This window comes from Ranitomeya variabilis, chromosome 4 (genome assembly GCF_051348905.1).
Source record: "Ranitomeya variabilis isolate aRanVar5 chromosome 4, aRanVar5.hap1, whole genome shotgun sequence".
Classification (NCBI taxonomy): domain Eukaryota; kingdom Metazoa; phylum Chordata; class Amphibia; order Anura; family Dendrobatidae; genus Ranitomeya; species Ranitomeya variabilis.
This window is the reverse complement of record NC_135235.1, coordinates 600,060,614-600,075,806: the sequence shown is the minus strand read 5'-3', so window position 1 is coordinate 600,075,806 and position 15,193 is coordinate 600,060,614. Positions and strand designations below refer to the sequence as shown.

Genomic DNA, 15,193 nt, shown 5'->3' with positions numbered 1-15,193 from the left:
CATAGGTATCGACTTGATGCAAGCCCCAATATTCATCATTGACCACTGGCTCCAGAAAGTCTGCGACCAGTCCTTTGAAAAGAGGAAGCTCTTGCCTCAGAAGTGTACTTCTCCACCTTTGAATAAACAAATCTTATGCTTGATGTCTGGTTCTCAGATCAGATCTCTGCTGTAATTACCTGTTTACTGTAGAAAGTCTTACTTCAATGGAGGTTGAAGTGTAAGTTCTTTCTCACTTCCCCAGTTATAATTAATCCCATATGTTCAAAGTCAGTGTGACATGTCCCCTCTCCGGAAATGTCTTTATGGATTTAAAATATTTCTTTACAATGATCTATTGTTCATTTGGCTTGAGAAAGGCTCACAGTCTAAAGAGCCGAAACGTTACACGTGGGTGATCAATGACCAGGCTTTTCACTCTCACGTCTGGAGTGTGGCCATTTCTGCAGGGCTCAGGTCAAAGGGGGCTGATGAGTGCAGGGAGCGCGTCAGGCAGTGATGTCAGTCGCACAAGTTTGTGGTCCAACACTCCTAAAATGGAGCACAGGCAACACTGTCGCCATGGGAGGATGAAAGCAGCCACTAGCCCCAGAGAGAGTTAGATGGAGAGGGATAAAAGTCAACAAGAATGCACTTTTTATAAATGTTATTCTTGCTTAAAGTGCATAAGATGAGCAAAAAAAAAAAAAAATACAGAATGCTGATTTTGGTGTAGATTCAATTAAACATTTAAAATAAATAATTCCAGTATACACTTGACACACAACAAGGCTTCTTCAATCCTCAGGATAGCCCTTCTATTTCCGTGACAGCTGAAATACGTGATTGGCTGCAGCAGCCACATACTGAGAGGGCACATCATCGCTGGAGGTCAGTGAACCAAAATTGGCTGCAAGATCGGGGAAGCCTCTCCAATGGAGCAACAGAAGTAAACATATCTTTGATTGATAGAATTTTCTGACACATATTACATTTTGATTGAAGAGCAGCGACAAATAAAAATGGTAATTGTCATTTACAATTTTTTTTTACTGAAATTTACTGCACGAGTTAGACAATTTTATTTTTTTAAATTTTATAAGCATTTTTTTTTTTTTTTTTTAACATACCTTTAGGCCATGTGCACACGTTCAGTATTTTTCGCGTTTTTTTTCGCTATAAAAACGTGGTAAAAACGCGAAAAAAAGTGAAAAAAAAACGCTTACATATGCCTCCTATTATTTACAGTGTATTCCGCATTTCTTGTGCAAATGTTGCATTTTTTTCCGTGAAAAAAAATCGCATCGCGGAAAAAAAAGCAACATGTTCATTAAATTTGCGGAATTGCGGGGATTCCGCACACATAGGAATACATTGATCTGCTTACTTTCCGCATGTGGCTATGCCCACCATGCGGGGAGTAAGCAGATTATGTGCGGTTGGTACCCAGGGTGGAGGAGAGGAGACTCTCCTCCACGGACTGGGCACCATATAATTGGTAAAAAAAAAAAAAGAATTAAAATAAAAAATAGTCATATACTCACCCTCTGTTGGCCCCGGAGTCTTCCCGCCTCTCATCGGTGCATGCTGCCGCTTCCGTTCCTATAGATGGTGTGTGTGAAGGACCTGCGATGACGTCGCGGTCACATGACCGCGATGACGTCGCGTTCACGTGACCGCGACGTCATCGAAGGTCCTGCACACACACACCATCTATAGGAACGGACGCCACTGAGGAGATCGGCTGTCTGCAGGTGAGTATAACCATTTTTTTAATTATTTTTAAACATTCTATCTTTTACTATTGATGCTGCATAGGCACATCTATAGTAAAAAGTTGGTCACACTTGTCAAACACTATGTTTGACAAGTGTGACCAACCTGTCAGTTTTCCAAGCGAAGCTACAGATCGCTTGGAAAACTTTAGCATTCTGCAAGCTAATTTCGCTTGCAAAAATGCTAAAAAAAACATGCGAAAAAACGGGGAAAAAAAACGCAAAAAAAAAGCGGATTTCTTGCAGAAAATTTCCAGTTTTCTTCAGGAAATTTCTGCAAGAAATCCTGACGTGTGCACATACCCTTAAAATTTTACTTGGACCGCATAGGGGACTTAAACCAGCACCGTAGTATATAGTAAAAAAAACCAAAACAAAACAAAAAAAAGTCTCAGTCTCCTGCGAAACTCAGACTGTGACTAGACTTCAGCAACAGGGGCCTTCAACCCATTGGTGCCCCGCCACCACGTTGGGCACTCAAAAAAACACTCGGGCCGGATTGCGGCACTTAAAATGTCAGTGATTGACAAGGGGTTAACAGCAGTGATCGGTGCTATGAGGGGCAGATGCTGGCTAAGTAACTAAGCAGTCACCCACCTCATGTGGAGTGGGCGCAGCTCCTGAGCCAGCTCCATACACCTTGACTAGCTGTGTGATGTACATACAGGTGCTTCTCACAAAATTAGAATATCAAAAAGTAAATTTCAGTTCTTCAACACAAAAAGTGAAACTCATTATATAGTCATTACAAACAGAGTGATCTATTTCAAGTGTTTATTTTGGTTAATGTTGATGATTATGGCTTACAGCCAATGAAAACCCAAAAGTCATTATCTCAGTAAATTAGAATACTTTATAACACCAGCTTGAAAAATTATTTTAAAATGCGAAATGTTGGCCTACTGAAATGTATGCTCAGTAAATGCACTCAATACTTGGTCTTGGCTCCTTTTGCATCAATTACTGCATCAATGCGGCATGGCATGGAGGCGATCAGCCTGTGGCACTGCGAGGTGTTATGGAAGCCCAGGTTGCTTTGATAGCAGCCTTCATCTCATCTGCATTGTTGGGTCTGGTGTCTCATCTTCCTCTTGACAATACCCCATAGATTCTCTATGGGGTTAAGGTCAGGCGAGTTTGCTGGCCAATCAAGCACAGTGATGCTGTTGTTTTTACACCAGGTATTGGTACTTTTGGCAGTGTGGACAGGTGCCAAGTCCTGCTGGAGAAGGAAATTTCCATCTCCAAAAAGCTTGTCGGCAGAGGGAAGCATGAAGTGCTCTAAAATTTCCTGGTAGACGGCTGCGCTGACTTTGGTCTTGATAAAACACAGTGGACCTACACCAGCAGATGACATGGCTCCCCAAACCACCACTGATTGTGGAAACTTCACACTAGACCTCAAGCAGCTTGGATTGTGGCCTCTCCTCTCTTCCTCCAGACTCTGGGACCTTGATTTCCAAATGAAATGCAAAATTTACTTTTATCTGAAAACAACATCTTGGACCATTGAACAACAGTCTAGTTCTTTTTCTCCTTGGCCCAGGTAAGACGCTTCTGGCGTTGTATATTGGTCATGAGTGGCTTGACACAATAAATGCAACACTTGTAGCCCACCAAAGTCTTCATCCCAACCCTAACCCATCTCTTCAACCTATCACTAACAACTGGTGTTTTTCCCCTCAAGCTTTAAACATGCCTCCATCACACCTACCCTCAAAAAGCCTTCTCTTGACCCATCCTCTGTATCTAGCTACCGCCCTATATCACTTCTCCCTTATGCCTCCAAACTACTGGAACAACACGTCTACCTTGAGCTGTCCTCCCATCTCTTTTCTTGCTCCCTCTTTGACCGCTTACAATCTGGCTTCCGGTCACACCACTCCACTGAAACTGCCCTAACTAAGGTCACCAACGACCTCAACCGCCAAGAGCAAGCGACACTACTCTGTCCTCCTCCTCCTCGACCTGTCGGCTGCCTTTGACACAGTGGACCATTCCCTATTATTACAGACCCTCTCATCCCTTGGCATCACAGACTTGGCCCTATCCTGGATCTCATCATACCTAACAGACCGGACATTCAGCGTCTCCCACTTACACACAACCTCCTCACCTCGCCCCCTATCTGTCGGAGTCCCACAAGGTTCAGTCCTAGGGCCCCTGCTCTTCTCCATTTACACCTTTGGCCTGGGACAGCTCATAGAATCTCATGGCTTTCAGTATCACCTCTATGCTGATGACACACAGATCTACATCTCTGGACCAGATATCACCTCCGTACTAACCAGAATCCCTCAATGTCTATCCGCTATTTCATCCTTCTCTGCTAGATTTCTGAAACAAAACAGAATTCATCATCTTTCCCCCATCTCACGCGACCCCCCCAGCGAACCTACCCATTACAGTAAATGGCTGCCCACTCTCCCCAGTCCCACAAGCTTGCTGCCTCGGGGTAATCCTTGACGCTGATCTCTCCTTCAAACCACATAGCCAAGCCCTTTCCACTTCCTGCCGACTTCAATTTAAAAATATTTCACGAATCCGTACATTCCTCAACCAAGAATCTGCAAAAACCCTAGTCCATGCCCTCATCATCTCTCACCTTGACTACTGCAACCTCCTGCTCTGTGGCCACCCCTCTAATGTATTCTAAACTCTGCTGCCCGACTAATCCACCTGTCCCCCCGCTATTCCCCGGCCTCTCCCCTCTGTCAATCCCTTCACTGGCTCCCCATTGCCCAGAGACTCCAGTACAAAACCCTAACCATGACGTACAAAGCCATCCACAACCTGTCTCCTCCATACATCTGTGACCTCGTCTCCCGGTACTTACCTACACGCAACCTCCAATCCTCACAAGATCTCCTTCTCTACTCCCCTCTTATCTCCTCTTCCCACAATCGTATACAAGATTTCTCTCGCGTATCACCCCTACTCTGGAACCCTCTACCACAACACATTAGACTCTCGCCTACCATCGAAACCTTCAAAAATAGTAGTTACTCACCGATAACGGTGTTTCTCTGAGCCCATGACGGCACCACGGAGAGAGGGGCTCCGCCCACCAAGGACAGGAAACCTACAGATAAAAAGGCAGTACCTCTCTCCCGCATCAGTTTGTTTACAGAGCATGAAGGGAATATCAGGTTAATGATTACAAATGTTTCAACATTACTAAACCTTTAATAAAGATACCGCGTGCTTATTGATTATATACATAACTAAACATTATAAGAATGTGCACACCCACGCGTGAGGGAGGGAATGTACGGGTGCCGTCATGGGCTCAGAGAAACACCGTTATCGGTGAGTAACTACTATTTTCTCTGTCCCCCATGACAGCACCACGGAGAGAATTGCAGAGGCTGTACATTAGGGAGGGACTACCGCTTCCAGAACCCTTCTACCAAAGGTAAGGTCTGAAGAAGAAGTTAAGTCCAACCGATAGTGCCTAAAGAAAGTTGAGGGTGAAGACCAAGTAGCAGCTCTACATATCTGGTCTATTGTTGCTCTGGCTCTCTCTGCCCAGGAGGCCGCCATCGCCCTAGTTGAATGAGCTTTAACTTCCCCTGGAGCTGGCATCCCGCTTGAGGTATACGCGAGGTTGATGGCATCTCTGATCCATCTTGCCAATGTACCCTTGGAGGCCTTTTTGCCTTTCCGAGGGCCCTGAAAACACACAAAAAGAGATCTATCCTCCCTACACTCCCTAGTAGCCTCCAGGTAATGGATGAGACACCTTTTAACATCCAATGTGTGTAATGATTTTTCCCCCTCGTTCTTAGGGTTTGGACAAAAGGAGGGAAGAGAGATCTCTTGGGACCTATGGAACCGGGAGGCCACTTTTGGTAAATATGCCGGATCAGTTTTTAATACCACCCTGTCCTCCAATATTTGTGTGAAGGGTGGCCCGGCTGACAAGGCTTGTATGTCACTAATTCTTCGGGCTGAAGTGAGGGCTACCAAAAGGGAGGTTTTGAAGGATAGAATCTTTAAGGGAAGCTCTTTTAAGGGCTCAAAGGGGGTTCTGGTAAGGGCTGTGAGGACTAGATTTAAGTCCCACTGTGGGGCTCTACGTAAGGGTAGAGGTCTAGATCTTTCTGCCGCCTTAACGAATCTGGAAACCTAACGATTCTTTGCTAGATTGTAATTAAACAGTGCCCCAAGTGCGGCAATATGAACCTTCAGTGTATTAGTGGCTAGGCCTTTTTCCAGCCCATTCTGCAAAAATTCTAATACCGATTTGAGTGGGATTCCCTCGGAGACTGTAGCACCTGAGGAAGAGAGGAATTTTTTCCAGATTTTACCATACTGTTTAGTAGTTGTTAATTTTCTACTTTTCAAGAGGGTTGATACTAAACCTTGAGAAAAGCCTTTCTCTATCAGCAACCCCCTCTCAAATTCCAAGCTGTCATGTGTAACCTCGCTACCTGCGGGTGTGTTACTGGTCCCTGGAATAGGAGATTGGGCAGGTCTGGGAGTATCCAAGGGTCTGTTATGGACATTCTTCTGGCCCAGGAAAACCAAGTTCTCTTCGGCCAGAAAGGGGCAATCAATATCACCCGGGCGCTGTCCTCCCTTATCTTTCTCAGAACCGCTGGTATCAGTGTGATAGGGGGAAACGCATAAGCCAGTTCGTGCTTCCAAGGAATCAGGAAAGCATCCAGCGCCACCGGGTTCCCTGCTGGGTTTATGGAACAAAAGGTGGTCACCTTCCAATTTAGGTTGTTTGCGAAGAGATCTATTGTCGGAGTTCCCCACATCTCCGTTATGTGATTGAATATGGTTTGATTCAGTTCCCATTCCCCCTGTTTTAGGCAGACCCGACTTAGGTAGTCCGCCTTGAAATTGTCCACCCCTTTTATGTGGAGTGCCGTCAAGGATGCTAAATTGTTCTCGGCCATCTGCAAGATTGAATGTGTCACTTCCATCAGTAATTGAGAGTGGGTGCCTCCCTGATGGTTTATGTAGGCCACTACCACCCTGTTGTCTGAAAACAATCTTACATGATGTGAGCGAAGGGGGTTTAGGAATTCTGTAAGTGCGAACTTTACTGCCAGCAATTCCTTCATATTGGAGGATGCTTCTTTTAAGTCGTCTGACCATGCCCCCTGAACCACTAGATCGTGTAGGTGAGCCCCCCAGCCGATGGGACTTGCGTCTGTGGTTACCACCTTTGACACTGGGATTACCCATGGTAGACCGCGGCCCAGATTGTTGTGTTTCGTCCACCAATCTAGTGAGAGAATTGTGTTTGACGAGAAGGTGAACTGACTTTCTAAATTTCCCTTTAGGGAAATTTCTTCTGCTAATATTTGCCATTGCAGTTCCCTTGTATGTGACTGGGCCCATTGGACGGCAGAAATGCAGGCTGTCATAGACCCCAGGAGAGACATTGCCTCTCGAAGCGATATAGAGGGGAGATCTCTTGCCCGGGACACTAACCCTACCATCTTTTGGATTTTCTCTTGGGGTAGGCGACATTCCTGGGAGATGGAATCCAGCGTGATTCCCAGGTATTCCTGAATCTGATTCGGTATTAGTCTGGACTTTTTTAGGTTCAGGAGCCACCCCAAGTTTTTCAAAGAGTCCATAACCATCTCCAGTTGATTTTTGCAATGTTGGGGAGAGTCGCCTATTATCAGGAAATCGTCCAGATATGGGACGATTAGGGTGTTTTGTTTTCTCAGGTCTGCCATGACTTCCGCTATCAATTTGGTGAATACCCGTGGGGCTATTGCGAGACCGAACGGGAGGGCTGTAAACTGAAAATGCTTTACCATCCCTTCTATTTCGATCGCCACCCTGAGGAATTTTTGGAAGTCTCTGTGAATGGGGACGTGGTAGTATGCGTCCTTTAAGTCGAGTACTACCATGAAACAATGCGGAAACAACATTTTGACTGCTGTCTATATTGTTTCCATTTTGAAAGGTTCTACAATCAGGTGTTTGTTTAAATTTTTTAAATTGATAATTGTCCTGAAAGACCCGTCTGGCTTTTTCCTGAGAAAAATCGGAGAGTAGAACCCTCTCCCCTTTTCTTGGAGGGGGACCTCCCGAAGAACTCTTTGTTTTGCAATGTTGTGACCTCCTGTTCCAGAGCTATCCGCTCCTGCGGAGAAGCTCTCTGAGATGTCACCAGAAAGGACGGCTGAGGAAACGTGAGGAATTTGAACTTTAGTCCCGATTGTATCAAGTCCAGAATCCAGGCACTGCTGGTTATCTTTTCCCAGGCTGAGGGGAAGAGGGACAATCTTCCTCCCACCTGGGGCAAAAGTTCATTGTGAGGGTTTTTTGGTATCGGTGGGGCTCTTGTTGAACATAAACCCTTTATTCTTATTCTTTTTGTCTTCCCACCTGTCCTGTGTCCTAGGGGGCTTCCTACGGATAAATCTTTTACTCCGAAAAGGACGTTTGTAAGATGGATATGCCAGGATGGGAAAGGACTTCTTTTTGTCCCCTGCTTTCTCCAAAATATCATCCAGAGTGGAGCCGAAAAGAAATTCTCCCTCACAAGGGATATTACAAAGTTTTGCCTTTGTTTGGAGGTCTCCGGGCCAACATTTGAGCCAGAGGGCTCTTCTGGCTGCATTGGAGAACACCGCCGATCTGGCCGAGAGCCTGATGGAGTCTGCTGATGCATCGGCCAGAAAAGCGGCTGCCCCATTAATTACTGGTAGGGTATTTAGTATACTGTCTCTGGATGATTTTTCCTTGAGCTGAGATTCCAGCTGGTCAAGCCACACCATAAGGGAGCGGGAAGTGCAAGCTGCGGCTACAGCTGGTTTTAGACCCCCTCCTGCTGCTTCCCAGGAACTTTTTAGGAAAGCATCTGCTTTTTTATCCATGGGGTCCTTTAAGACCCCCATGTCCTCAAAAGGTAGGGCAAACTTTTTTGACGCCTTAGCAATGGCTACGTCTAATTTGGGTGCTTTTTCCCAGAAGGAGCATGTAGGGTCCTCAAAAGGGTATTTCCTTTTGGGCGTAAGCAGGGCCTTTCTTAAAGGTTTTTTCCACTCTTTATTGATTAGGGCTTGTATTTTATCATTAAGAGGAAACACCCTTCTTTTCTTCTGCTCCAGTCCACCAAACATGATATCTTGGACTGATTTTTTAGTGTGAGAATCAGCTAGACCCATGGTGCTTCTGACCGCTTTAATTAGGGAGTCCGTTTCTTCTAAAGGGAAGCAACTACGGCCTCCCTGAGAAGAGGACGATGAAGAATCAGAGGAACTTGAACTAATCTCCCCGCTATCCGAGTCACTAGAGTCAGATATAGGGTTTTTTTTGTTTCATTTTTTTACGTTTTTTACCCTCCTGGAGAGACTTAAAGGTATCTTCCACCTGAGTTTTAATTAGAGTTTTGAGTTCTGTGGCGAACCCTGGAAGCCCTTCACAGAGTGTTTCCTCCATACAGGATTTACACAATCTTTTTTCCCCATGAGGTAGGTAAATCTTCTTTACAAAGCGCGCAGATCCGGTGTTTGGACTTCCCTGAACTCTTCCTTCCCTAAAACAAGCAAGAGAAAAGGTAGGCTCTATTAGCCGGAGCATTCACGGAGATCACTCACCACCTGATGTACCCTCAGTACCGGCTGTGGATGATCCATGTCGATTAATGGATGCTCCTTTGATGCAGATGCAGCACTAGAATTTTTACTGTGCTGGGATCCTGACCGTGCTCCTGCTCCACGCTGCTGATCGTGAGGGGCTCCCTTCCCCTGCTGTCGGCGTTTCTGACCGGACTCCATTAGAGCACCGGACAGTTAGGCATCCTCCCCTCCTTCGGGACCATCATGCCTTGCGCACCTGTGCTGTGCGCACGCGCATTACCCGGCATGCAACGCCGTCCCAGCATTCTCTATATTGTAGTGCAGCACCCGCGCGTGCGCGTTACCTGGCAGGAAGCCGGCCAGCTTCCTGGTGCGGCTAAGGCGCGTGTCTCCGCGCCGCGTCCCACCCTTGGAGGGGCCCCTCACGGTGGTAAAGCGGGTTTCTTGTGCCGGAAGTGGCCACATGCGGTGACCTTCTGGGAGCGACAACGCTGCTGTTACTGCTCCCCGCACACCCTAAAGACACGCTGATCTCCGCGGTGGCGCTTCGGGTGTCCCAGCCCAGCCGAGGCAGGGAACCCCCGCTGCCTGTACCGGTCTGACTGGCCCCGGAATCCATCGACGATCAAGGTAAGAATCTGCTGCAGGTTCCCCATCAAGGACAGGAAACCAAACTGATGCGGGAGAGAGGTACCGCCTTTTTATCTGTAGGTTTCCTGTCCTTGGTGGGCAGATCCCCTCTCTCCGTGGTGCCGTCATGGGGGACAGAGAAAAGAGCCTGAAGACCCACCTCTTCCGACAAGCCTACAACCTGCAGTAACCACTGATCGACCAAACCGCTGCATGACCAGCTCTACCCTCGCCTACTGTATCCTCACCCATCCCTTGTAGATTGTGAGCCTTCGTGGGCAGGGTCCTCTCTCCTCCTGTACCAGTTATGACTTGTATTGTTTAAGATTATTGTACTAGTTTTTATTATGTACACCCCTCCTTACATGTAAAGCGCCATGGAATAAATGGCGCTATAACAATAAATAATAATAATGTCCTGGATATGTCTGTGGTGGCTCTTGAAGCAATGACTCCAGCAGCAGTCCATTCCTTGTGAATCTCCTCCAAAATGTTTAATGGCCTTTTCTTTACAAGCCTTTCAAGGCTGCGGTTATCCCGGTTGCTTGTGCACTTTCTTCTACCACACTTTTTCCTTCCACTCAACTCTCCATTAATATGCTTGGATACAGCACAGCACTCTGAACAGCCAGCTTCTTTAGCAATGACCTTTTGTGGCTTACCCTCCTTGTGGAGTGTGTCAGTGACTGCCTTCTGGACATATGTCAAGTCAGCAGTCTTCCCCATGATTATGGAGCCTACTGAAACAGACAAAGGGACCTTTTTAAATGCTCAGGAAGCCTTTGCAAGTGTTTTTTGGTAATTATTCTAATTTACTGAGATAATGACTTCTGGGTTTTCATTGGCTGTAATCCATAATCATCAACATTAAGAGAAATAAACACTTGAAATAGATCACTGTTTGTAATGACTATATAATATATGAGTTTCACTGTTTGTATTGAACAACTGAAAAATTAACTTTTTGATGATATTCTAATTTTGAGAGAAGCACCTGTATATCAGTTATGCAGCATTAAGGTGTTAAAATATGTTTTCCTTGAAACACACAGAGTTTTAGGCCGGCATCACACTCAGCGTATGTAAATACGGTACGTTTTTTACGGCCGTAATATGCAGAAAAGTCCCCAAAATAGTGATCCGTATGTCATCCGTAGTCAGGGTGTGTCAGCGTATTTTGCGCATGGCATCCTCCGTATGGCATCCGTACTGCGATATTTTCTCGCAGGCTTGCAAAACCGACATCTAATGGATTTATGTGCTCAAATGTTCATTAAAACATATATACATTATGTATATATACTGTATATATGTCATTGAGACACATATATATTCTGTATTTATATTTAATTCAGCGCGATATATGTGAAAAGCCGGTAATTCAATTGCCGGCTTTTCATTTCTCCTTCCCAAACCCGACAGGATATGAGACATGGTTTACATACAGTAAACCATCTCACATCCCTTTTTTTTGCATATTCCACACTAATGTTAGTAGTGTGTATGTGCAAAATTTGGGCACTGTAGCTTGTAAAATAAAGGGTTAAATCGCGGAAAAAATTGGCGTGGGCTCCCGCGCAATTTTCACCGCCAGAGTGGTAAAGCCAGTGACTGAGGGCAGATATTAATAGCCTAGAGAGGGTCCATGGTTATTGGCCAGATTAATAATGGAGAGGCGTCAATTATGACACCTATCCATTATTAATCCAATAGTACTATATGGTTAATAAAACACACACACATTATTTACAAGTATTTTAATGAAATAAAGACACATGTTGTTGTAATATTTTATTAGACTCTTAATCCACCTGAAGACCATCGTCCTGAAACAAAGTTAAAAAAACAAACAACAATATTCCATACCTTCCGTCGTTATGTCCCACGATGTAAATCCATCTGAAGGGGTTAAATCATTTTACAGCCAGGAGCTGTGCTAAAGCACTCGCTCCTTCCTGTAAAACCCCGGGTACTGAATGGAAAGCAGTTTGATCTGTAGTTACCTTGAGTCGCGGTGTTCCCCCCCTTTGCTGGATGTCCTCATATGAACTCGAGCGTGGGAACTTTTCCAAGGCTCCAGTTCATGAGGACATCCAGCAGAGGGCGCATCACCGCAACTCAAGGTAACTACAGGTCACCCTGCTTTCCATTCAGTACCTGGGGTTTTACAGGCAGGAGCGAGTGCTTTAGCACAGCTCCTGGCTGTAAGATGATTTAACCCCTTCAGATGGATTTACTTCGTGGGACGTGACTGATCATCGGAAGGTATGGAATATTGTTGATTTGTTATTCTTACTTTTTCACAGAACGAGGGTCTTCAGCTGGATTAAGAGAATAATAAAATATTACAACAACCTGTGTCTTTATTTCATTAAAGGACTTTGTAATAATATGTGTGTGTTTTATTAACCATTTCGTACTATTGGATTAATAATGGCTAGGTGTCATAATTGACGCCTCTCCATTATTAATCTGGCTTAATGTCACCTTACAATAGCAAGGTGACATTAACCCTTCATTACCCCATATCCCACCGCTACACGGGAGTGGGAAGAGAGTGGCCAAGTGCCAGAATAGGCGCATCTTCCAGATGTGCCTTTTCTGGGGTGGCTGGGGGCAGATGTTTATAGCCAGGGGGGCCAATAACCATGCACCCTCTCTAGGCTACTAATATCTGCCCTCAGTCACTGGCTTTACCACTCTGGCGGAGAAAATTGCGCGGGAGCCCACGCCAATTTTTTCCGCCATTTAACCCTTTATTTTAGCAGCGACAGCGCCAACATTTTGCACATACACACTACTAACATTAGTAGTGTGGAATATGCAAAAGAAAAAGGGATATGAGATGGTTTACTGTATGTAAACCATGTCTCATATCCTGTCGGGTTTGGGAAGGAGAAATGAGAAGCCGGCAATTGAATTACCGGCTTTTCTCTCTAACACCGCTGCGTATTTCTCGCAGGTCACACTGCTGGTCCGTGTGTAATCCGTATTTTTCTCGCCCCCATAGACTTTCATTGGCGATTTTATTGCGCAATATGGTGACAAACGCAGCATGCTGCGATTTTGTACGGCCGAACAATACCGTATAATACGGATCAGTAAAATACGGCTGATAGGAGCTGGGACATAGGGAATCATTGTGCCGTGTGTTATGCGTATTTTACCGGTGTATTTTCTGCGCTCATACGTCCGTAAAACTCGGCAGTGTGACGCCGGCCTTAGAGTGAGAGACACATTGCTGCAGTAAAGCGGCCGATCCTTGATTGATTCTGTCCGTTGTTCAGGACATATAAGTCAGCTGACCGGTTCCCTTTAATGTCAAATGGAAAACGCACAGCAAATCCTGGCTCCTTGCTCCCCAGTACCTGACACGCCGGGGATTTGGAACCTGCACCACAGCTCAGTTTCCGTGAGGGAACTTCGCTCGGAGCACAGGAGAGATTTGTTGCAAAGTCACGCACACGGCCAGTTCTGAATTCTGCTGCACAATCTCCATCTACAAAGTGAAACAGAACCCTGCAGCAATCCAGTCCTGTCGGGACCCCCAAACACATCGCTCCCACAGGACCTTTCTAGTGTGGGAGAAAAAAAATAAAAAAATCTGCTGTGAATTTTGTTCCAGAAAGTTCTAGTTCTCTCCACGTCACCATTAACATAAATTAAAGGGGTAATCCAAGATAGAGAATATCAGGAACAGCACTACTCGCCTATCCTCGCCCTCCCAGCAGGCTGGGGGTTGTTTACATCTCAAATCCACACCGGTGGTCCGACTACATGGGGGGGGGGGGGGGGGGGATCTTCTCAGTGCGACAAGTCTAATTCACACCAGCGATACTGGAACTTGCACGGGATTTTCGGCTGCATTTTTACCCCTTAGGGTGCAGTCAGGCGGCCAAAGAAATGGGCTGGGATTGGAACGCAATGCTCGGACTGGCCGCGGCAGAGTGTGACGGCTTCATATATCCTATGCAGTGGTCCTGCTCTGGGAGGGAGAGCCGCGGCCAGTCCGAGCATTGCATTCCGATCCCGGAAGGATTAATATGGCCGGCTGATTTCTTAGGAGAATCTTTTTCGGACTCTCCTCTGAACCCTTCCTACTATGCCACGTCCTCATTACTGAGAAGAACTCAAACCAGCGCTAAACATTTAGGCCCAGCTTAATTTGCAAACTTTTCAAGTTTGGGGAGGGGTGTGTGGGGGGGGGGGGTTAAAGTTTTGAAAACTGATTGGTCAGACAAAGTTCTGGAAAAAGTCTAAACTCCTCTCACAGTGGGATAAAAAAAAAAAGTAACTTAAAAAGGAGGGCGCAAATGGAAAAAAAGGAATACAAAAAAAAGCACAGAACTCTACAAACGGGCAAATGCGCCAACTAATCATGCTCCAATGACGTCGGCCATGTTTGGTCCCCTCCCTCCAGGGCCTGAGGCAGAATCTACAGCTATTGGGGGCACATACGAGATACACATGAGCCCCACGGGGTCTTTGCTGCAGATTATGAGGGTTAGTGATCCAGTTTGTTTTTACTGTCCACTATTAATCCAAGACAAGTCATTACTGACAATGATACCCCTCCTCGTGCCTTACATGGGACTGCACACAAGCAGCTGCACAATCTTCACTTTCACTTCCTACCCACAGCAGAGGATTCTGAGAAATGACAGGCGCAGCTCAGGTGACGTCACAGGGCTCAGGTGAGGCCACAGCTACCATGGCACTACAACTCTCAGCATGCCCTGGCACACACAGACAAATACACAGCAGCCACCAAAGCGGCACACAGTAACAGGGCGTCACGTGACCCGGCGGCGAGGACTCACGTGTGGCTGCAGCTGACCCGCACCGGGTCCTGATACACCTCCAGGCAGATGGGGCAGATGAAGCGCTCCATGGGGTCCACATCCCGGGCCGCCCCGGAGCCCCTCGGCCAACGCTGCTGCTGCTGCTGCTCCCCCGCCATCACTTCCGCATGCTCCTTCTGACGTCACTCACTCCAGTCCCCGCCCCCTACTGCCGCGACACGTGACCTCCCCGGGGGTCACATGACACTTAATGTTCCGAAAACTTTGCGATCTGACGTCATCTAATCATAATATAATAATCATTATAGCTACAAATATCACCGCTCATAGTAACACAGGAGTGATCATCAGCAACTACAAGTATAATAGTGTTAACCCTTAACGTAACTCATATTAGCTGTCATATAAAAAATATTATGGGAAATAGTCATAAATGACTGTGTTCTGTGTT

At 46.1% G+C, this 15,193-nt stretch overlaps 1 protein-coding gene across 1 annotated transcript in view; it reads right to left on the bottom strand.

Moving 5' to 3' along the window:
* RNF114 (ring finger protein 114) overlaps nt 1-14,964 on the bottom strand; it is a 30,411-nt gene extending 15,447 nt beyond the window's left edge. Inside the window, exon 1 of the mRNA XM_077253232.1 lies at nt 14,761-14,964. Coding sequence (XP_077109347.1) covers nt 14,761-14,900 — 140 coding nt within the window. The 5' untranslated portion in view covers nt 14,901-14,964. The remainder of the gene's footprint in view (nt 1-14,760) is intronic.
* Nucleotides 14,965-15,193: the final 229 nt, after the last annotated feature.